This window comes from Eufriesea mexicana, unplaced genomic scaffold (assembly GCF_001483705.2).
Source record: "Eufriesea mexicana isolate 0111107269 unplaced genomic scaffold, ASM148370v2 scaffold422, whole genome shotgun sequence".
Lineage (NCBI taxonomy): Eukaryota > Metazoa > Arthropoda > Insecta > Hymenoptera > Apidae > Eufriesea > Eufriesea mexicana.
Genome location: NW_016908602.1, coordinates 482,679 through 506,177, shown reverse-complemented (window position 1 = coordinate 506,177; position 23,499 = coordinate 482,679). Strand labels below are relative to the sequence as shown.

The following is a 23,499-nucleotide window of genomic DNA, read 5'->3' as shown; positions in this document are numbered from 1 at the left end:
TGGCGCCTAGTGCCTAAGAGGTTAAACCATTCATTCTGTCCTTCTTCATACCCAGGCTTCCCTTTCCAATCATGCCCTTTCCCACCAACCTTGGTGGGCCAGGTACTTCAACCACTCTGGACGCATCCCTAAACTTTCCCTCGACCCTAGCATAAACATTCTTTACCGTTAATTCCCTTGTACTCATTCCAATCCTACACATATATCTGCATACGTTCGTATAAGTCCCATTACAGCCAGAAAATAATTTTCCAATTGCCAATGAAATGGCGAAAATTTCTCATCCATTTTACAACAGATATCTAAATTACCAATTTCTGTCAAGGTAAGAATTAATTAATAATTTTCGTACTTTTAGCAATTACGATAATTACTTAAATTGCGAGTTCTTCTTTTCACTGTTTCGCGGTGAAATTAAAGAACGATACTCCGAGGAGAAAATTTGTTATGAAATGAAGGATAAAAATGTAGGAACATCGGTGACAATAAAGATCCTGCACTCTCGCTTACCCGATCAGCAACAGCGACCATATTTCCCGGAAAAATCAATCTTCCCGTAGCTCGCGTTGGCCATCGCTAACCTCTTGGCAGCCTGGGAAGAACTCCTTCGATTTTCCATCGCGATCAAAGTTCCATCACGAGACCCCGTTCCGCCGGAACTCTCGCAAACAACGCAAAAACCCATCTGCTAGAATAAAGAAACCGGGTAACAATGAACGAGGACCTATCCTCGAAGACCGTGGAATCTTCCGGAGGCTGGGAGAAATGGAGGCACCGTCGGATAGCCTTATTTTCCATGGATATATCGGGTGCCGAGAGAGAGGGGCCACGGAGAAGGATTCGAAAACACGTTGGGCCCCGTGACACGCGGAAACGAAGACGAGGGCTTACGCGTTGACGCGACGAAAGTAAATGACACCGGCTTGGCTGTCAACGGCTCGTTGGCAGAAATAAGGGTGACGGGGTGAGACGCGGGGGTGTGGAGTTTCATCCTCGAATAGTTCTGGATAGACAGTGCGTCACGGGGATGTTTTAAAGCGAGATAATCCGGTGAATTAGGTGAATCTATGGCCACCGGAGTTCTGTCGGGTGGAGGTGTGGCATAGATGCGTTAAATAGACGGAAGATCCTCGCGTTCAGTGAGGTTGAATAGCAGAGAGATGAACGACTCTGTGAAAAGGAAAGAGGGATGGCAGGGCCCAATATGCTTTGAAAGTAGAATCTCACAGGGTGGTTGGAGATTAGATACAGCGACGATACAACGTGACATGGGTTAGGTAGAAGTTGAACGACAGGGGAAGAAATTATAAATGTAGGATAAGGGTTAGAGATATCTTTATATTCTAGAGAATTCTTTATATTTGCCAATAAAACAGTATCCCTGTATAAATTCGGTCATAAATTCTGTGATGTCTCATAAGCCTGGTGATCCAGTACAGTGAGACCTGTTGAGTATAAGAATGACGAGTTAGTTACATATCTAGGGGATTCGTGTGTTAGGTACGAGTTCACTAGCAGAGAAACTTACGACTCGATCAAAAGGGATCACGGTCTCCATGTCGTTTGGAAATAGAATCTCACAAGAAGCCCGATTATAAATACTATTGAGTTAACTAGTACGTCACTATATCCCATTAATTTATTTGAGTCGATTTGTATAATTATGTCCAGTTAATTAAGTTCCTTTTACTCACGTTATTATTAAAAATTGGAAAATTTCTGAATCGTCTTTCTTTATTATAAACCTACTACATTAGAGGCACGGAAATCGTGCTTGAATCGTTCAGCAGACGCACAAAAAGTTACAAATATTAATTACAATAATAATAATAATAAAGTTAGCTTTATTACGTCTCAGGCCGTGCGCTGTAATACTAATCCTAAGAAACAGACGCGTTCCGTTCGTGAACATTCCCCAGTAATCCCCAACGCGTTTTCCTTTCAATAATCGTCATCATCTACCATTCGATACACTTAAAATTCACGTAATCGTATTAAACTCCTCTTTTTAATCTTATTACCTGTTTGATATTACCTATTGGACATATAGCGACCAACGTTCTCACCCTCGCCAATAGATGGATTCCTACGTGAAGGAATTTCTACGTAATTTACCTAGGTATCCTCTATATCGTATTAACAATTGCAGTATCGCAGGTTTTCCACCCCATGTACAGGTAGTCTTAGCTTAGAAAGTCACCGAGGGTTCGAAGGCCAGGTCAGGCCCTTAGCACGACCATGTTTCGTCATGTTAGGGGAGGCTTTTGGATAACGTTTACATGTTGGGGAAGATATAAAAGAAGGCAAAAGGTGGTTAGTAGATAGTTAAACCCATGACCTCACGCCCGCTCAAGTGTCTTCCCACCCTTGCAGGAGAAGGCGCGCCAGGGGCGCATGGAAGGGGTGATCACGACACTTGGGATGCCACTGATTGGGAAATTAACATTTTTCTAAACAACCAATCAACGCGCATCCTCGACATGCCAAGGCGAAGAACTGACTAGCGGAAAAGGGTCAGTCAACCACAACTTTGAAACAGTCAACTTCCAACTTTCAAACAGTAAGACCTTCTACTTCATCGCGACTCCGGGGAAGGGAGTAAGGAAGAAACAGATTAACATTCGGGCTACCAAACAACAATGACAGCTGTAGACCGTGAAACGTCTAGAGCACCCCACGCGTTCATAAGAAGGAAATAACTTCGATACACTCGCAATGCGTAGGAACATCAACATTCGTGCCATTACTCGACCTCGTACACTTGCATTCACACTAATAAAACCAAATCCACAATAATTAGAAGTAAATTAAACCGTTCAGGCTATCCTTCCTCATCCAGATGCAAAATCAGCGTGCAAGCACGACGAAACCGAAACAGCCATTGCGAGATGATCGCGATGGAGAACTGGCTAGGACACTATTCACCTCTCAGTTTCTACTGGCTTCCTCCCCGTGGCCTGACAGTCGTCGTCAAACGATTAAGGCAAGCTCGCAAAGCGGAATAGCGTTAATAACCGCGTGGTGCAATCTGGGAAGCTAAATCCCGGAACAATCTCGCGAAACGGAGCGGCTCTATGGCCCGTGCAGCTGCATCGAAACACGGTTGGCTCCTTGTTCCGTGGATCGTTTCGTAAGCGGCCGCTTAATTTACCGGCTCGTGTCAGCTGCAGCGGACGGAAAAAATCGCTCGGCTATGCAAGATCCGACGATGTTTTCGCGTAGCTGCGTGGCAACCGGATGGAAACGCCGCGCGCGAACCATCTGGTAATAATGTTCGGTTCGAGAACACGCCGGCTACGAGTGTTTCCAGCCGCGTGGCCGCCGCTGCGGCCGGGAAGAATCGGGCTGGAAAGCGATCGAGAACGGGCCGTTGGACGCGAACGAGGATGAGAACACGGTGAACTCGCTAATTGCAAAAACTGCCTGCGGCCGCGTCCACCGTTCCCTCCGTCGTTGGTTCTTCCACTGCGGCTGGGAAAGAAACGGGGAGGCGCGTGGAACACGGCCATCAGGTCCAGCCCGCGGAGAACTTTCCGCGTCTTTCGTCCTCTCTGCGTGTGTCAGGGCACGTGTTTAATTAATTCCAGAATTCGTTTATTTCAATTTAGCCTAAGGTCAAATCGTCGGCCATTTCTTGGTCGTTCGATGGACGACAGAAGGGTGTCCCTCTGGGGTTGGGTTAGATAAAAGAGATAGGGAGGGTTCTTTAAGTCTTGCGCTTTTTATCTTGTTTTTGATTTGACAGGATTATTTGGGTAGGATAGACGAGGGATTGTGATGGGTCAGATGATAATTTTTAACACTTTGACTGCCACGGTGGTCATATATGATCGGCCACGGTTTCTCCTGTGACACCACGGTGGTCATTGGTGACCAGAGCACTTGAACTACTTGAACTACATTGAATGAAAATTGACAGTTAGTGCATTTCGAGTATCACCGCTAATTAGAAGATACTTTGAAATAAAAAGTACCTCATGGAACAATTACAAATTTTTATTAGAACATCAAAAACATATTAGAACAAATCTTGCATCTAGCGGTGCACTTCCGTGACGTCCTGAGGGAAACATGTGACTTCGACGTGGAAGTCAATGGGTTAACGATTTGAACATTGAGAGGGTATCTCGGTGTTGGATTTCGTTGGCAAGAGAAGTTATATTGGAGGAATTCTCTTTATTGGCTGACTTTTTCTTACACACTGACATGACAACTACTATCGACGGACTCTTCGTAAGTCTTAACTCTCGATTCTTAACTAACAATTCTGGAGACTAACCGACTCTTGACTCATTAACTCTCTTAACCGAAATTTTCCACGGAGGGTTTTTCAATTTCTCGTCCGCTTTCTCCTTTTATAAGGAGAAAATTAAAGATCCCCAATTGGTCCAGCTCTCCAGATATTATACGATCCGTGGGAAATGTAAAAAGGTGTATATATAGGTGGTTCGTGAATTGTTCGCTCTTTTGTGGAACGCCAGCTGCGTTTTATCTTTACGACACTGGCAACGCGTGCCATTTTCACGTTCCGCAAAGTTTTTCCACCCTCTCATTGCTGATGGACGCACTGCAGGACATTGGGACGTCTCTGTTTCGCGTATTAGCGATATCGCGGCGCGATAAATGGTACGTGCACCCTCTGTGCTCCCATTTTCATCCTGTTTTCCAACGGAACTCCGATGTCAGCGGGATTTTTCGCGAGTCGTGGTCGATATGATCTTTGACATTTCGCAAATTATATCTCTAATAACGATTCGATAACCCTCGTGTCTATAAAATATTATAAAAATTGCGACTTTAATTATCCCTTCGTGGAAACTTTGGTATCTCGTCTTCTCTAACTTCTGTCAAACTTGTGTCAAATTTCTATCAAACTTCTGTCAAACTTCTTTCAAATTTCTGTCAACTTTCTGTCAACTTTCTGTCAAGTTTCTGTCAACTTTCTGTCAACTTTCAGTCAACCTTCTGTCAAACTTCTGTTAACCTTCTGTCAACTTTTTGTCAACTTTCTGTCAACTTTCAGTCAACCCTCTGTCAAACTTCTGTTAACCTTCTGTCAAATTTCTGTCAACTTTCTGTCAAGTTTCTGTCAACTTTCTGTCAAATTTCTGTCAACTTTCAATCCACCTTCTGTCAAATTTCTGTCAAATTTCTGACAACTTTCTGTCAAACTTCTATCAAATTTCTGTCAACCTTCTGTCAAACTTCTGTCAAATTTCTGTCAACTTTCTGTCAAGTTTCTGTCAACTTTCTGTCAAATTTCTGTCAACTTTCAATCCACCTTCTGTCAAATTTCTGTCAAATTTCTGACAACTTTCTGTCAAACTTCTATCAAATTTCTGTCAACCTTCTGTCAAACTTCTGTCAAATTTCTGACAACTTTCTGTCAAGCTTCTGTTAAATTTCCGTCAACCTTCTGTCAAACTTCTGTCAAATTTGGAAACCCAGGAAACGAAGGAAAATTTATTAAAAACATTGCGATTCCTCCGCAACGACTTCCCCATATTTCCAGCATTTTCTCTCTTACTCGCGATTAAAATTACAAAGATGAAAATTCGTTTGCATCGCAAACGCAGCGAGATTCGAGAAATATTTTAATTCGACCCCGGCATTACTGCTTCGGATTCGACGTGGAAGCGTGCGAAGGTAATAACGAGCACTGGTGGCACACGCGTGCAGCAGGGAAATTGCAGTTTGTCGGAAAAAGCGACTTTGTGTGCAGAGCAAATAACGATGGATACGTAAGAGACACGCGCTGGCGCGAGATGTGTTCGGCGATTAAACGACACGTTTGCAAATAACAGGACCGGGGTTGGTCGATATTTCGAGCAAGCCATCATCTTGCACCGGAGGAACGTCCGATCAATTACACGGTTCATTCTGCTCGCGACTGATTGCAGGTTCTACAGTCTCTTCTAATGTACGATCAATTACGCTTTCTCTCTGCTTAAACGCCACGCCCGTTGAAATATGACCGAATTAACGGCCGTATAACATTCTAACCCCCGGGTGGCCGGGGTTCTGTACAGACGTCCAGACGAAAGTCGTTTGACAGCTGCGGAGATAAGGCGCGTCGATCAATTTATAATTACCGAGTCGTAATCGTCTTTTAATTAAGCCTCGTTCCGAAAGAATGCTTAGCTAAATGGAAGAGTAATTAAGTGGCTCGAGTAGACCGCTGTAAAGAAGACAGATCGGTATAATCACCACACCGAGGAGTTTCAACACCGTTCACGCGATATGTTCTACGATTCGTTCAATGGACGACCACGTATCGCGTGAATTTCGTTATTGTTTCGGTTTAATATGCGCCTCGCGTCCCGATACCCTAATTAGATCGATGCAAACGCCTCGGTCTAATTTCGAGATTGTTACTTCGCGAACAAACGAGTAAATTCAGCGCGAGGTCGGGAGTTGTCTGACCATGCGCGTGTACTTTCTACTTGCCGCTGGATTCCCCGTTCACCTACTCGTGCCTCGTTACTCCTGGCTTTTCGAATTCCCACGCAATTTTCATTCCCGATTTTTAACTCGGATATACCTATTTCAATTTTTCTTTTTATATATATGTAGGATCGGAGTGGGTGGATTGGATAAAGTAACGTTGCTTTACTGCTTCTTAAAATACAATAAGCTTATACCTATATTATCGGCCACGAAACTAAAGACTCGCTACGAATACGCTCGACTTTTACTCGTTAGACGTTATCTCGAAGACCGTGAAGGACTGTCCTCGCCCGCGCCCTTGCACCCTTATTTAAACCGTTCATCCTCCTCATTCATACCCCGACTTTCTTCTCCAGTCATGCTCCTTTCTCACGCAACCTCGGTGGGCCAGGCACTTCAACCACTCTGCACGCATCCTTAAACTTTCACTCGACTCTATCATAAATAATCCTTATATTCGATCCCTGCGTACATGGTCACTTTCATTCTAAGTCCAGACACACTCGACATTTCCCAGAGCCACACTTATTCCATTCCCACATATATATATATTTATTTCCACGAGTGTTTATTTCATGAATATTAATTGGTCGGAGGGTGCATTTATAAATTGTAATAGACTTCCGTTACTCTCTAATTGATTTTAATTATTTTTCAACGAAGCACACGAAATATTTATTATTATTGACATTATTATTAATAACAAAAATTATCTCTCAGTCTCGCGGATGCGGATTTACTAGAGACTCCCCTGCGACAACCGGGACATCTCCACCCTCGATTAGGGGTTAATGCCGGAGTCCTTGTACATAAGGTAGACAATGAAATCGCGTAGGCGAAGTTCGGTATTAGGGAAGTTTCCCCTTAACCTTATCCGAGATAAAATAATATAACCGTAAGAATGGAGACAGAGAACGAGAGCCATGTTAAAATACAGTAATTCGATTTCGTATTCCCCGATAATCCGATTATACTTAACGCATATACATTTCACTACCCACGCGTCACTTTAATTGCATTATTCGAAAAGTTCGTGACACTTTCGACAGTCGTTATACCCTGCTGTGTGTTCAGCGAGAATTTCGGAGAATTATTTATCGCGAACTTTTGCCAAATAACGGATCGCCAAACTCAAACTCAAACCAGTACTATCCTATTTGGGGATTAAATATAGCAATTACACGGAAAAATTTTAATTTCCTATAATACTATATAGGAAAGTGGTAAGGTGTAAGGGACTACACACGGTAGGGTTGAGTTAACACTTTTCTACTTGCTTTATTTATTTGTGACTAATACAGGGTCTCAGTGCAAGGGGTTTTAATGCTCTCGTTATTTGGAAAAAATTCTTCGAGTCTCCCTCTGATTTTAGGAACATTCCTTAGAAGCTTGGGAGACACCCTGATTGGTGAACGTCATGTTGGGATCGTTAACCAATCAGGTATTTTCCGTGCAACTAATCGAGCCCTTGGCGATAATAATCCTTACACTCTTGGCGAATTTTTTGGGAAATTTTGTCAAAATTCGGTGACGTAGGGGTGTGGGGTTCCTCCCCCACCTTTATTTGATATCGGCTAGGTCGCAGATATCCTTCTTGGTGGTGCAGCTAGTAGGGACGGTAGGAAAAGGAAGGGATGCGTTTCGTCCCGGGCCTGCCTTAGCCGTTTCAGTGCCAAGCGGCGCGATTGCGCTTCTTCTATTTTGTGTCCAAAAGTGCCAGCGCTCTGAGCTGCGAAGCTGACAATCAGCGCGCTCGGTTGGTGAACGCGGAATATGAGAAGCGCTATCGCGCCGCTCGGCATTTTTGGACACGGAATATGACAAGCGCTATCGCGCCGCTTGGCAAATATCGATTGGGAAACAATAATGACCCGTGGCACTCAAACGGTTAGACACTGGGATACTATTGGAAGGTCGGGAAGTTATATATATATATAGGAATTGGAGGTTTTTCGAGGACTCGCAGGAAAGTCCTCGAAGACGGAATCCATCTAGCGGTGAGGGTGAGAATGGTGGTCGCTACAGGGGGATTTCCTGCGGTCCCCGGCGTGGCTAAGGTCGCCTGTGGTCTCTTGGTTCTTTCGAAGAACCCCCCAAGGCTTCATGGTACCCGTGTGAGCTGTTCAGTCCCGAACTGACTAATTCTAAGATCAAAGGACAGCAACATGTGCCATAATAAAATCTTCGAATTTAGCTTAAAACGAAGGACGGCTTTTTCAAAAACAGCTATGTCCCATAAATCCTCTCGACCCCCTTTTTGGTCGCTACAACTATATAACACCGTCAATCAAGAAAACAAGGGTCGCCGGTGTGCTCTAATCTCGACATAAAAATAATTTATAATTTTCGAAGCAAAAAGCAAAAATTTGTTCATCCGAAGAACCAAAATCGTTACCAAAAATGCACGCGAAAACGTGTCCTCCGATCGACAAAATCCAAGCAGCTTAATCTCCCAGGCCCCGGAGTTAGTGGCAACGAGAGTGGTCCGGCGGAGGGTAGTAAAAACGGAGAACAGAATCGTGAATCCCGGTTTCATTCGCTTTCACGCAACGCGTAGTAAAAGTCTGATGGGCCGGACACCGGCGCTATTCAATACTCTTTGGGGGATTTAAGCAGTGATCGATGAAATCGTATTTCGCGGCAATTCGCTGCAGGCTTGCCAGTGGTTACGAACGACCGCACGCGTCACTCGTTCGGACACGTTGGACCAGAGCGAAACGCGCGCGAGCGTGGCCCCAATTAATTTGCAATCGATTATATGGGCCGCGTTTTAACGTCGCGTAACAAGCAATTCGTACCTGCCTCCAGCTCGTACTCTCGCGTTATATTTTACCGTTGAGATATCAAAGAAGGACGCGGATTTAAACCTGCGGTGGGAGGGGGGCAACCACGATTTCGATAAACGGGGTCCGCTTGGAGAAAATGGGTACTTCTCTTGGCTTATTAAAGAATTGCTCCTCGTTGCGAGCGTATTTTCTCCCTGACGAATAAATGCATTCGTATTTAGATTAGGATGGATCTCCATGGAAACTACCGCCGGGATCCGAGATACGCTCCTGTCAAGATTTATCCGTTTAATACGCGCAATAACGAGGACCATAATAATAATCCTTTAGGAAAAGATGGAGATTCTGTTTACCCACGAGATGGCGTTTCTATTTCTTTTCTTTTTATTAACGAGTACGCAGGTGTACAATTTGCCACGCGAGCATTTTGTACATTTTGCAGGATTTAGATATACGTAAGATTTTATGTTCGTCCGTGTTATCGAGACGAGTAATTTTTCTGAGAAAATTACCGAGAGGTTTTAGTTTCTAAAAGGTATCGTAACGACGCGAATGGTGATTTCGATTTTGGATGGTGTCCGTTGTGATAAAGGAACCGTAATGTTGCAGATGTCCTGACAGCGGGCCCCGGGCCACCAGGATGCCGACAGACGACGACTATGGCCGAAGAGAACGTCTCCTATTGCACCAGCATCCGATCCCTCAGTACGGGTCCTCGTCATCTCCGGTTCCAGGATCGAATACCGGGACGTCTGGAAACGTCGGGTCCCAGATCGGTTCCACTAGCTCCTCGGACTGTTACAAGCAACAGCAGCAACAGCAAACGGACCTACGAGCGAGCGCGTCGAACGTCGGCAGCCAAGACCGTTACCAATCCGAACAGTCCGCTCAAGGGAACGAGCACGTCGATTATGGCGGCCGGGAACGAATGCCCGGCATCGAGAGGCACGACAAGTCAACGGAGAAGCCGACGATCGACGATTTCCCAAAGTCCTGCGCGGAAACGCGCTCGATACAGCCGGGTTGCGAGCGATACAGCCATTATCAGAGCCAAGACAGGTTCGGCCAGTCCTCTTTGCAAACGCACCACCAGTTCACCAGCGCGGGCAGAGCGAGCGCGGCTGGACAAACGTTGTCTCAGAACGTTCTGGCCGAGCGTTTTCCACGCTTCAACGAGCTCACCGGCCTCCACGGTGAGCAGAGATTGTCCTTGGCTCCGAGCGAGCGCTTTCAACCGGCTAGCAGCACCGAGCTTCGCTTTCACCACCCACCGAGCGAATTGGTGTCCAGCGGAAACGAATACGCCAACACCAACATCCTGGTGTCGGGCTGCGCGACTAGTCCATTCTCATCCGAGACGTTCCCCTCTCCCCCGTCGCCGGCACCCGCGAACGACCGTTTCGTCCCACCACCGCCCCTGTCGCCCAGCCCAAGCGAGAAGTATGCCTCTACCCAGAGTCTGGCTGGTTATCCTGCTGCTGATAGGATTCTGGCCCCAGGTTCTCCAAGCACCAAATATGGCGGGGGCACAGCACCAGCCTCGCCAATGCCAGCTAAGGACCGATTCTCTTCGGCGGAACGATTACTGGCCAATCAACAGTCGTCGGGTTCTATGCACGAGCCCGGCAAGGATCAGCAACGATACTCTGGAGCCAGCGACCGTCTGCTGTCCGGCTCGTCGCCGGTGTTGGGAAGTCTACAAGCCAGTCTACAAGGCGACAGGAGCGGCATATACGCCGCGAGCAAGGATTCTACCGGATCGAGATACGGCGCCATTTCCACGGACCGATTGCTCTCCTCGTCACCTATACACGCCCCAGTGCCAGAGAGGTTCGCCGGCAAGTCGACCGACAGATATCTCGGGGATTCGCCGGTACACGAACGATACCATCGGCAGGAAACGACATCAGCCGTTCACCACGATCGTTACACGACGATATCGTCGAGCACCGAAAGATTCCTCTCGAATTCGTCTAATCCCGAGGCCGCCGGTCATCAGCGATACTCGTCGACGGAGAGGTCCTTGCAGGTGTCGGGGAACGGCAACAACGAACAGAGACGATTGTACACGGATCGAGGCGTGGAGACGGTCTGTCAGAAATACACGGATCGATCCAGCGGCTCCCCGGCACCTACGGATTTCAACAGATACTCCAGCTTCCAGGAGGTCGGCAACGCTCAGTCCAGATACGTCAGCACCGGGGATCGTTTCAACGATCTCGCGATACAACGCTGCGGTCAATCGCGGGCAAACGATAGATTCTGCGTGTCCACCGATCGCTATCTCGCCGGCTCGTCACCGGGACACGACGCGAGACTCGCCAATACCGACGCGTCCAGGTACGCTGTCTCGGGATCGTCCACGGAACGGCTGCTCTCCGCGACGTCCTCCTCGTCCTCTTCCTCCACCGACACCGTCGCTCGATATCATTCCTCCTATACGAATACCACGGCCAGCCAGTCCGCGACGTCCAACGATCGTTTCACCTCCATCTCACCCACTCCCGAAACGGCCAATGCCAATCTTCGAACGGGGACAGTCGGAGGATCGAGCAGCGGCGCGGCGAGTTCCGGCTATCAGGGTACGACAAAAAGCAGCGCAGTGGACAAGTATCTCCAGGTGTCAAAGTCCGTGCAGAGCTACGCCAACGAGCGCTACAACGTCGGCAATCCTGGCGATCAGTTCGACAGGCTCAGCCAGGATCGCTACGACAGATTCTCGAATCCCGTCACCGCCACCGACCGATTCGCCGCTTCGTCCGCTGCTTCTGATCGTTTTCACTCTGCTACCGATCGATATTCTCCGGTTCGCACCGCGGACAAGTACCTATCGCTGCCGAAGCCTAAGGATCGATACACCGGTCGCATAACGCCGATCTCCTCCTGCGGTACGTCCGCGGCCGCCACCTCTACCGATCGAACTTACAGCTCGACCAGCGCCACCGGAAGCTACGTGCCGCCAACCGCGCACACGCCTGTCGAACGATACGTGCCTCAACCACCTCCGGAGGTTCTCTACCCGGACAGATATGTCGACAGATACGTACCACCCTCAGCACACACGCCTACCGATCGTTACGTGCCCACCAACGATCCCGCTGACCCGTACATGAGACGAGATCTAGGATTCCATCATCATTATCGGCTACCACCGCCAGCCGGCTATCCGTACCATCAGTCGCACTTCCGGCTTCGCGGTTTCGCCTACGCGTCACCGGGTCGTCTCGGCGGTAGCCCCGGCTCTAGCAGCTCCAGCAGCTCCGCGTCTAATCAGAGGGATGGCTTCTCCATGTCCCCCTTGCTGCGACCCAAGGTCCGTGCCTCTGCGGTCGAGTTCCCGACCACCACCACCGGTGTCGTCGCACGCCACGTTTGCACCAATCCGCCATCCTGCTGCAACGAGGCGTCCGGCAACGGCAGGTCTTGCTGCCAGGCCATCAGGAGATCCTTGCCGCCAGGGGCGCTACCGTCGATACCTACGCAGCCGTCTTGGTGAGTCTTTCTTTTCGAGCTTTCTTCTTCTTCGCAAATTGTACAAATATTTTATTCCACCGTCGTTTATCTGTTTCGTGACAGAACGGGATTGTCGGGTGGAAATTTAAATTATACCCATTCCTCGCTTGCACGCCTTTTCGGTATACTTATACCCATTTTTCTTTTAAATTTTCGACCCCTGATCTCCCCTATTCGTCCCCCTTTCTCACTGTCTTTCTCGGTACTAGAGGCACATCGTGTGAGTGATTTTACCGTCCAGTACCTACCCCTAGGATTTAATTCGCACGACTCCCATAGGCGCGGGATCGAGATACGCTTAATTAGCAAAATAATACAGACAATCGTGTGAATAACAAACTATAATTGCGAGAGGACTACAGGAAAGTCCTGAAAGCTTCGATCATAGGCTTTGGACATTTCTTAACCCTTTCGCTTTGGCAGTTCAATCCTCCGAACTACCGTCACTGAACGAGAGCGTGCGCTAGACATGTGCATACTGTGCATGGTTTCTGCATATACGTTTTCCTAAGTCTTAAATAACAACTGTGCCGAATAAAACAATCGTACACAGATTGCACTTGTGTACGCATCATTTGGATGCCGAATATATGGGGTGTTCGAAGCGAAAGCGTTAACACTTTAATGAGATTAACAAATAACGTCTCCGTTCGTCCGACCGTTGTCATTTATAGATTGTCCCTGGTCGGCCATTGTTATTTCGCTGGTATGATGTTTTCCACGGCTACTCATGGGTCTTGACCAAGTCGTGGACAAGGTGCCACGACCCTTGCCGATGTTCAGCCTAACTTGTCTTATATAATATACTTGGAACAACAAATAGTGGATGACTCTGAAGTGACATGTCAGGTATAATAAAAATATGCTCATAACGGAGCAACGGATTATTTGCAATAAGATGAAAGTGTACTCGAGGCATGGTCGCATTCGTACCCAGAGTTCCCGTTCCCACGGTGTCGAATGATCGCGTGCGGAATAAAAGAGGGAAGTTAATTTTCGCCGACGAACGAAGTTCTGCCGAAAACTCGAATAGATTCCCAGCCAAGTCGGACTTACAGGGAGATTCTCGTTACCGCGTTAATTCTCGGGGAGGGTGCGGTTGCGGGTGGGAGAAAAAAAGAAATTAATTGCCGTACAAATGGAGGACAGGGGGTGCGGATGAGAGGAACGCGCCCGGGGTTGGAGCAGTGTAGCCGGGGATTAAGGAATACTCGGATCCGGATAATATACGTGTCCCGGGTAATCATACGCCTTCGTAATAAAGCTCGCGAATTAGAATACGAGAGCCTTAAATTGCGAGATGAATATTATTTATAGCGAGCTAGAGGGAGGGCCAAGCCTGTCCACGTAGACTCGTGTATAATATCGCGATAGCCGTGACTCAATTTCCCTCAGTTTCCCTCGATATTAAAGCTTCTGGCGAGATTACATTCGGTAACACACGGTTTAACTTTCGTCAGGACGCCGGAGTATGTTGTGCGTGAATTTATAGTGCCCTTAATATTCCGATACTGACCACGTGCTAAATGTTTGATCGTTAGCGTGGAAGTTTGCGCCGTATTGGACTCCGGATAGAATTGATTAAATCCGGAGAGGGACTTTAAATTGAAACACATTAGCTACCCGAGGGTGGTCCGTTCTCCTCCATTTTTCCCATCGAACGGCTATTTTTTCACCGCTTCCTCGCGCACCACGGGCATCGAATTTTCCAGTCAGAGAATTTTTTACCCGAAAACGGATCTTTTCAACCGAGTCATTTAAGGAATTTTCAATTTCGAGTAGAATATCGTAGAAGATATACCGTTATCTTCCACAAGCTTAATTGCTAATTTGGATTCGAATAGGAACGTCATCGCGTATGTCTGTTTATTTCTGATACACGGTGTGGGATAAAATGGCGGATGCTATGATCCTCGGCGTTTCTCGAGTAACTTCGAAGCTGTTAAGGTGTACCTTGACAAAGAACAGTCACAGAATTATAAATAAAATTAGATTGAGAATATCATGGTAGATGTAGAGTACGAGGGGTCCTCCCCTACGGTTATTGAAGTCAGACTGGTCGTAGGTACCCTCGTGTGACGGCGGTGCTAGAAGGGATGAGAGGGAAAGGAAGGGATGCGTTTCGTCTTGGGCCTGCTGCTTGTCTCATCAGTAAGCCTTCCTAGTAGGCCCTGCCCATAGACTATTACTAGGATACTATTGGAAAGTCTGGAAATTATATTACACAGAAAGCGAAGATTTTCCAAGGACTTGCGAGAAAATCCTCGAACCTCCTTAAAGTCGGTAGCCATCTGGCGGCGAGAGTAAAAATGACAGTCGCTATAATGATGTACCGTTACTTTTAGCAATGTTAATGATAATTTGGGCTCGAATAGGAACGTCATCGCGCATGCCTGTTTATTTTTGATACACACTGCAGAATAAAATGGCGGATGCTATGATCCTCGGCGTTTCTCGAGTAACTTCGAAGCTGTCAAGGTGTTCCTTGATAAAGAGAAGTCACAGAATTATAAATAAAATTGGATTTTAGATATCGTAGAATATTTTAGGGGAGTCCACCCCTACGGTTATTGAAGTCAGACTGGACGTAGGTACCCTCGTGTGGTGGTAGTGCTAGAAGGGATGAGAGGGAAAGGAAGGGATGCGTTTCGTCATGGGCCTGCTACTTGTCTCATCAGTAAGCCTTCCTAGTAGACCCTGCCCATAGACTATTACTAGGATACTCTTGGAAAGTCTGGAAATTATATTACACAGAAAGCGAAGATTTTCCAAGGACTTGCGAGAAAATCCTCGAACCTCCTTAAAGTCGGTAGCCATCTGGCGGCGAGAGTAAAAATGACAGTCGCTATAATGATGTACCGTTACTTTTAGCAATGTTAATGATAATTTGGGCTCGAATAGGAACGTCATCGCGCATGCCTGTTCATTTTTGATACACACTTCAGAATAAAATGGCGGATGCTATGATCCTCGGCGTTTCTCGAGTAACTTCGACGTACACTTTGTCAAGGTGTATCTCGACAAAGAGAAGTCACAGAATAATAAATAAAATTGTATTTTACACAGGAGGCTTAGTACCATACGACACAGTGGATCGAATTATTGGAAAAAGTTTACCATCTTCGAAATATTTTTTTAAACGTATCAAAAATCAACATTTATCTCCTACATGGCAATGTTTGCTATCGGTTCCGAATTCAGGGCACGAAAATATGTAAAATGATTTTTCAGTTGGAAAAAATAAAATCTCGATCTGCTTTTGTTCCCATCCCTGGTTCACCGTTTCGTGGAACAGATGAAATTTGTAGGAAAAATGGACATTTTGAGTAATACCTTTCCACGCTGTTAAAAGAACGATACGGTGCATCGTCACGTGTGACGTGTACTATAGCACTTCGATTACTATTGTCTACGTATATCACGCTTGTATACATAATCCTGTATTAATTCTTGTCCCATCGATGGCCTATTGTGCATCGACAGGTACCAAATTCGATATAGGGGATAGTTGCTGTCGTAGAATTTTCCCACAGAGCGAATAAATACCCTGTTAATATCCATTCCGAATGCTACCTGCAGGAAGCAATTCCTGTCGACCCGTCGGGCACGCTAGACATCGAATTTCGTAGCTGCGAATGAACTTGCAGCGGAATTTTGCGATAATTCGCGCTAACGCGGATTTAGTTACGAAGAGGTTAACTCTGCAGGATTACGCGAATGTCAGGGAAAAGATGGTTGAAGTCAAACCACTCCCGATGTATATCGTCACTAGGTCTCGTTGTTCAGGATTATTAAATCACGCGTTGGCACATCCTGGGACAAACCACAGACCCAGAAGACCCATTACGGTCTTCTGGCAGCCAGATCCTAATTGCTGTTTTATTTCAATTTCGGTATTTTATATTTTCTCCATTTTCAATATATTTTACAAACTGTTCCTTATTTCCTCTTTCTTTAGCCACTATTTTAGAATCCAGACAACAGCACTTAGGATTTCGCTGACAATAGTCCTGTAAAAGTAAGGACCAGGCCATGTGCGATGTCATAACTTTGGAAGCCATTAACACTATGTTTACGGACACTATCTGCATACCTATTTCTAAGGACACCTGTCAAATTGACAGGTAAAGGAAACCACGTGCCTTTTTCTTTAACGATTAGTTTAATTTAAAAACAATTATATATTATACTAACAGCCTTAATACAAATTAACCCTTTATACTCGAGAGATAACTCTCAGTCGTCATTTAATCAGATTCTAAAGATCGACGTTAATTAACATGTCAAATTTAAAATTACCTAACGATGCGTGGAATGTCGAAGAAAAATAATTCCACGTCTTAATTTGCATATGATTTCTCATTTACTATTTTAAAAACATCGTCAACTCTATGACGGAAAGTCTTCGAATTATTATTTTTCAATAACGAAAAAGTCGTCGAGTGCAAAGGGTTAACTAAATCTGTTACCATCTTATAATTGAAGCAACCCTTCCGTCAAATTCACGGGTTCCGTAAATCTGGTGTTAAGTAAAACGCGTTCCTACGAAGGAAATAACTTCTATCGCGACGCGTGGTAACAATAATAATCAAAGTTAATAAACGAAATATCAAAGACTAAATTGTCTAACAAGTAGTAAAACCATAGAGGTTTATCACACTAGCCTGATCCGCCGCCTGGTAACAGAGTACTCGCCAGGCGTCTGACGAGACTTTGTTTCACGGTTGATAATCTCTGTTTAAAACGTTATCTAAAAATGAACCGGAATGTAGGCCGCGTCCACATTTAGCAGTCGCGCGGAAGCCGCGAGCACAGAAAGGGTCGTTACTTTCGTGGCAGTAATCAGGTTAATGGAGTATCGTGGCCCACTTTATTTTTTCATCTTCATCGGCTCCGCGCATCCCTCTGACTTTGCAGCCTCCCTTTTCCGCGTTTCAAAGTCAATGATGCATTACTACCCGAAGATTTCGCTCGTCTCCGCCAGACCAACCCCCTCTGCCGAATCTTGGACACATTTTTCTCCTTTCTCCGCGTTTTTCCACCCTTTTTTTTTTATTTCAGAAGCACGCATTGTCTCCTCGCGTGCATGCCTGCGTCCCAACAAAGATATATTTCCCAGCCGAAAGAGGAACAGAGGATTTCCGCGTGTAAGCGTATTCGAATCCGGGGCTACTCTCGCAGCGATGAATGCGCAGTTTAATATCGATTGCGTGCGATACCGCTGCAACGAGAATCGCTCCTATCGATGGATAATTCCTCGGCTCAGATTTTCGTTATTCATACCGTTTTCGTGGCAATCCAGGGAGCACTGGAATTCGCGTGTACCGCTGGGATATATGTCGGCTTCGCGAATTCCGCGAAAATTCGCTGCTTGCGTTAGTTTCCCTTCGATCACCGTCGCCATTGCTTGCTCTAGTCTTTGGTTTCTATTGGCTGGTCTAGTCGACACGTCTAGGAATCATATCCAAGATTGCTGGAACCTTTGACGGTTAAATATGCAACGTTAACCTGGATCCAAACGAGATCCTTCTTAAGCTGATTTTGACAGACGGTCATTTAATATTTATACCGTCATGGATATGATAACACGTAAGAATGATAACACTCTTGTCGTCAGACGAAGCTCTGACAGCTGCATCTTCTTACCAGGGGAGTGCAAATACTTTGGATCATTGATTTAGTTCAAACTGTTGTAAATTATAAATTAATAATTATTAATAATTAATTACAACTACGATCATGCAACGATGGTGACAGGTCTGTTAGAGGTTTCAGGCTAATACCCATCTTAGGATTTCAAGGATACTTGGATACTATGCAGGTATCAAGGGGTCGGGTTTTAGATTTAACACTTTGTGCTCGACGACTTTTTGGTTAAAGAAGGATACGAGTTGAAAAATTGTCAAATTGATGATATTTTTGAGCAGTAAATAAGAAATCGTATAATAATTAACACGTAGAATTATTTAATTTTGATATCTCGCACAATGTCAATTTTAAATTTGATATATTAATTAATATCGAGCTTCGAAATTTTATTAAATAGCGACTGAAGGGCACCTCTCGAGTGCAAAGGGTTAAAAGGGTTAAGAGGGCCATCTGTCTCTTGCAGGACTCTAATGTATAAGAACAGTATAAAACGCTTTTAAAATATTGTGACCCATAGGGGCGTGTTTAAAGCTCTGTTTTTACATTCGCATAAGTGTATACATTTCACCTATATTAACCTTTATATATCTATTACTGTACACCTGAATACGATTATATCCCTGTACGCTGAAGGCTTTGATTTCCTTCCTGAAATTCCAGCACAAATTTTTCAGGGTTGTAGATTTAACCCTTTGCACTCGAGAAGTGATCTTTAATCACCGTTTCATAAAATTTGGAAGATCGATATTAATTAATATATCAAATTTAATGTAATATAACAGTGTGTGAGGTATCGAAGTCAAATAATTCTACAATTTTTTATTTACTGCTCAAAAAAGTATCGTCCGTTTTTTAGTAGAGAATCTTTGAATTTCTACTCTTCCTTAGTCAAAAAATCGTCGAGTGCAGAGAGTTAATAACCGTGTTCTAGAAAATGTACCATTATAAAGGCAATTTACTAAATAGCTTTTGAGATATTTATTATAGAAGATTCTAACGATGATGTGTTTAGCTGATAGGTAAATCTTTTATCTCGTTGCCTCGTGTTCACGTGTCGAACTCCTCGTGACAATGTCGTGAAAATTGCGTGAAAATTTGCGCAAAAATTGTCCAGTTACGCAAGCTAGTTCTTCGATGCTCGGTTTTAAGGGAATTCGATGGCAGGATCGCGCTATCGACGTCTCCAGCTGAGATACAATCGTAATCGACCCTCGTTAGCGGTAATTTCCTGTCAAGTTGGGGGTGTTTAATCAGAGTCGGGCAATGTCAGCGGATTTTCGCGCCGAGAAACAGAGGATGCTTGGCGTCGACGGGGGTGAAAGTCGAGGGTACAATGGTCGGACAGGCAGTTTCCTGAAAACTGAGCCAGAGAAGGGCGATTCCTTTCGGTCTGAAAGGGTGGAAGAGATTACGTCGGCAGGCTCGTTCCGCTGAGTGTTCAGTTTGCTTTGGGATATCGGCTTTACCCTCGCGAATTCTCTGCGCGAGTTTGCCGAAAGCTTTGTGCTGGTCAAGCCGATTGTGACGTACCCCGGCCAACCCCGCGCATCCCTCGGACGAGCAGCAGCTCGCAAGTTCGATGGAGATGGGGAAAAGTCTGCGACTTCGTACGTGGAAGAATCCGCGTTCACCCGTTTGGCCGCTGCTTCCAGTATCGTCCTACATGTGTACTTAAAGAGACATCGAGTCGCAGTCTCTTCTCTTCTTTTCGGGAGAGCTTTGAATCTTCCCTTCTGCCTTTCTCAGAGTCTTCCAGACTCCATTGGCTGCTGAATTTATGCGATTTCAATACCGCCATCCCGGGTTTCCACCATTATTTCGCTCTGACGGATGCGTCTCGACGGACTAGACTCTTCTTGCGATTCCCTAATTCTGTCATTTCAATTTTGCAACATTTGCGAAGGTAGTATTGAAAGTTTCGCGTGCTCACATCGGTAGAAAAAGTTTATTCAAATGATTAAATAAATATTCCGTAAATTCGACAAATTAGTTTTTAAAAAATAGGAAATTATCTTTTGCCATAGATTTATGGTGGTTTTCAACCCTTCAACATTGACAATAACAGTGGAAAGAAAGACACAGGTGTGATATTTTTATTATTCCATAATCGCGTTAAATTTCGTAAGAATTCACGATTGATATGCTTGTTTATTAAAATTATTTTTACTAGAATTGTATCATGGTTTTCAACATTTCAACATTGACAGTGATAGATAAAAGAATGACATGGATCTGATATTTTTATTATTCCATAATCGTGTAAAATTTCATGAGAATTAACGATTGGTATGCTTCTTTCTTAGAATTATTTTTACTAGAATTGTATCGTGGTTTTCAACATTTCCACATTGACAGTGACAGAGAAGAGAATGACACAGGTTTCATATTTTTCTTATTCCACAACCGTGTTAAATTTCATGAGAATTAACGATTTATTTGCTTCCATATTAGAATTATTTTTACTAGAATTATATCGTGCTTTTCAGCATTTCAACGTTGACAGTGACAGATAAAAGAATGACACAGGTCTGCTATTTCTGGTATTTCATTGTCGCGTTAAATTTAATGAAAATTGACGATCGATATGTTTCTTTCTTACAAAGAACAGAATGACACAGATCTAATATTTTATTATCCCGTAATCGTGTTAAATTTCATAATAAATTAACGATTGACATGTTCCCTTATTCGAATTACTTTTACTAGAATTACGTATATTTTATTCAAACCGAGTCCAAACAGATATCCCTGTATCGCAACCAAATCAAATATTAAGGCTAAAAATGAGACGATTCAGACCCCGTTTCGCAACATTTCACAGACTCGAGAATTTTCGAAATTTTTACCATACGTGTACACCACGAAGATTCTCCGTTTCAACACCTCGGTATTCCGACTTCCGTCTGCGAAACTCCCAGCGAAAAGTATCCAGGCTCGCGTTCCTTTTACTATGCAACTTGCACGGAAAACATGTCAACCTATCCCCTAGACGTTCTGGTGGATTATTTCCTGTTTACTTCGACGTCTGGCCGCGTTTCCTCGAGCCTCGAGTGTTCCCAGGAATGAAAGCCGTTTCTTCGCGGCAACCGGTAGTTTCCGCTCGCGTGAATCCGAAATTCGAGAGCCGGCGAAGGTAACCGTCTCACACAGTGGGTCCTCGATTAACCGCTGGATTTTACGGACCCTCGATCCAGCGAGTGCTGCAAATGAAATAAACCCGTAAACGAAGCAACGTCTTAATCTCCACCGTGGGGCCCTGTGACGATGCAACCGGTCGATCCGGATACCATCTTCCCTCCTTTCATCCGCCATTCGTGGTCTTCCACGGAACCCCTGATTCGCAATGGGGGAAGCTCGGAAAATTAAGTCCGCAGGATCATATTTCACGTCTCGGATTTTCCATCGTCTCGGGCACGGTGGTGGAAAAAGAAGAGAGGAAGAATAGAAATAAAAAATGGACGTCCAACGCCCCGAGCTGACGATCGATCATGCAATAGGCCCGAACAAACTCCGCGGGACTTCGTTATTATGTTTCATCCTTCATGCATGAGAATTTTCGTTCGCTTCAGCCCCAGTTTTCCTCTCTAACTCCTCGTGTTAACAGCGCGAAAGACCAACACGCCGGAAGTTCGATCCGTGGCCGCGATACAGCGGGATTAACCGGCCGATTAGAACGATCCGGGCATTTTCCAAATTAGCCAGAGTTAGGATTACAGCCGCGTAATCGTGGCTGTTACTACACGCAGCCGAGGAAGCTCGTGCTTATCGTTTCGTTCCCGTCGTTTCTTCCTTTTTTCCGAATCGTTAACGAGATACTAACCGTAACGCAGAGCGATGAGAAAAATGGCGGACCGCGGCGCGGACGGGGCGGTTGCATAGCATTAGGGGCAACGAACGAAGAGCAGCGTTGATTACGCACGGTTAGGCGTATCGAGGGGAACGGAGAGGGAGAATGGGAAGTCAAAGGGATGATTTTCCAGCGCCGATTCGCAACTTTCATCCACCGACGAGAACTTTTTTCATTCGAGCATTACCGAGTTGTTCAAACACTGGCATTCCAGATCAAATATTTATACGCTGCTTCCGCTTCTGTTCCACGTGTAACGCGATTCAATCGTACACCGTTTTAGCGATAGTTCGTTACTGTTTGCATTCCCTCCCGCTCTTCGACGATAAGCAGGTCTCTCGGCATCGCGAGTATTCTTGGCACGATGTTTAATCGAGCAGCGTTTTACGATAATTCCTAACCGATTCTCTTCTTCCCCCTCGTTGATCGGTAAACAGGTCTCGGAGATCTGTAAATATTCTTCAGATATTGCTGTTCTTTACTACTTCCATCCGATTTTGTTAAACGATACTTTTCCATTTCTCGTCGATGAACGGAATTTGCAGATTGGAAAATATTTTTCAGAAGAGACGATTCTTTCCTCTTTCTTCCTGTAGTCATTTTTCCCTGATACGATCTCCAGGTCATTTGTTGTTTCGGCTAATAATTGATATATTATCGCGCAATATGTCGTTACATCGTCAATCCATAAGTAATTAGCTTGTTTAGAGTAGTTATCACACTGTATGCCATTTAGTAAAACTTAGTCAGTTCGAAAATTTTCGATCAGTAGAAAGAACTAGAAATGTAGTGACTTTTTGCAGATTTTCCGAATAAACCGTTCTTATGCATCCCTTGCTTTAAAACAGTCAATTATTACATGTAATTAATAATTATCGTGTATATAACAATTAAACAAGTTTATGTGCCTTGTTCTATACTGTATTTTGTATAATGTCTCATTCTTTTAGTGAAAATATATTTTACAGACATAAGTTTGTCATTAAACATGTTTCTAGTGCATCGAATAAATACGTCTGTGTGTACTATTTATGGTTCACGTGGTATACAGATCGAGTTTAACGTGTACCACAAATGGCACTTGTGGCAGGGAACGTGTTAATAAATCTCAATAAGAACTATTATTCTTGAATTTGTTCTTAATTTCGGAATGATGTAAGCAGAGACCAGAGTTTTACTGTAATGTGTGTCGCATCCATGACAGTGAACTGCCAAAAAGTGTTATTGCGTTATTGAATTTAGCTTCGAGGAACCATA

The 23,499-nt window shown here is 44.9% G+C and overlaps 1 protein-coding gene across 1 annotated transcript; it reads left to right on the top strand.

Annotated features, from left to right (window-relative positions):
• The first annotated feature begins 9,873 nt into the window (after positions 1–9,873).
• Positions 9,874–12,729, top strand: LOC108545450 (platelet binding protein GspB). The gene has a single exon (XM_017897074.1). It carries the CDS (start codon positions 9,874–9,876, stop codon positions 12,727–12,729), a length of 2,856 nt encoding a protein of 951 aa, XP_017752563.1.
• Positions 12,730–23,499: the final 10,770 nt, after the last annotated feature.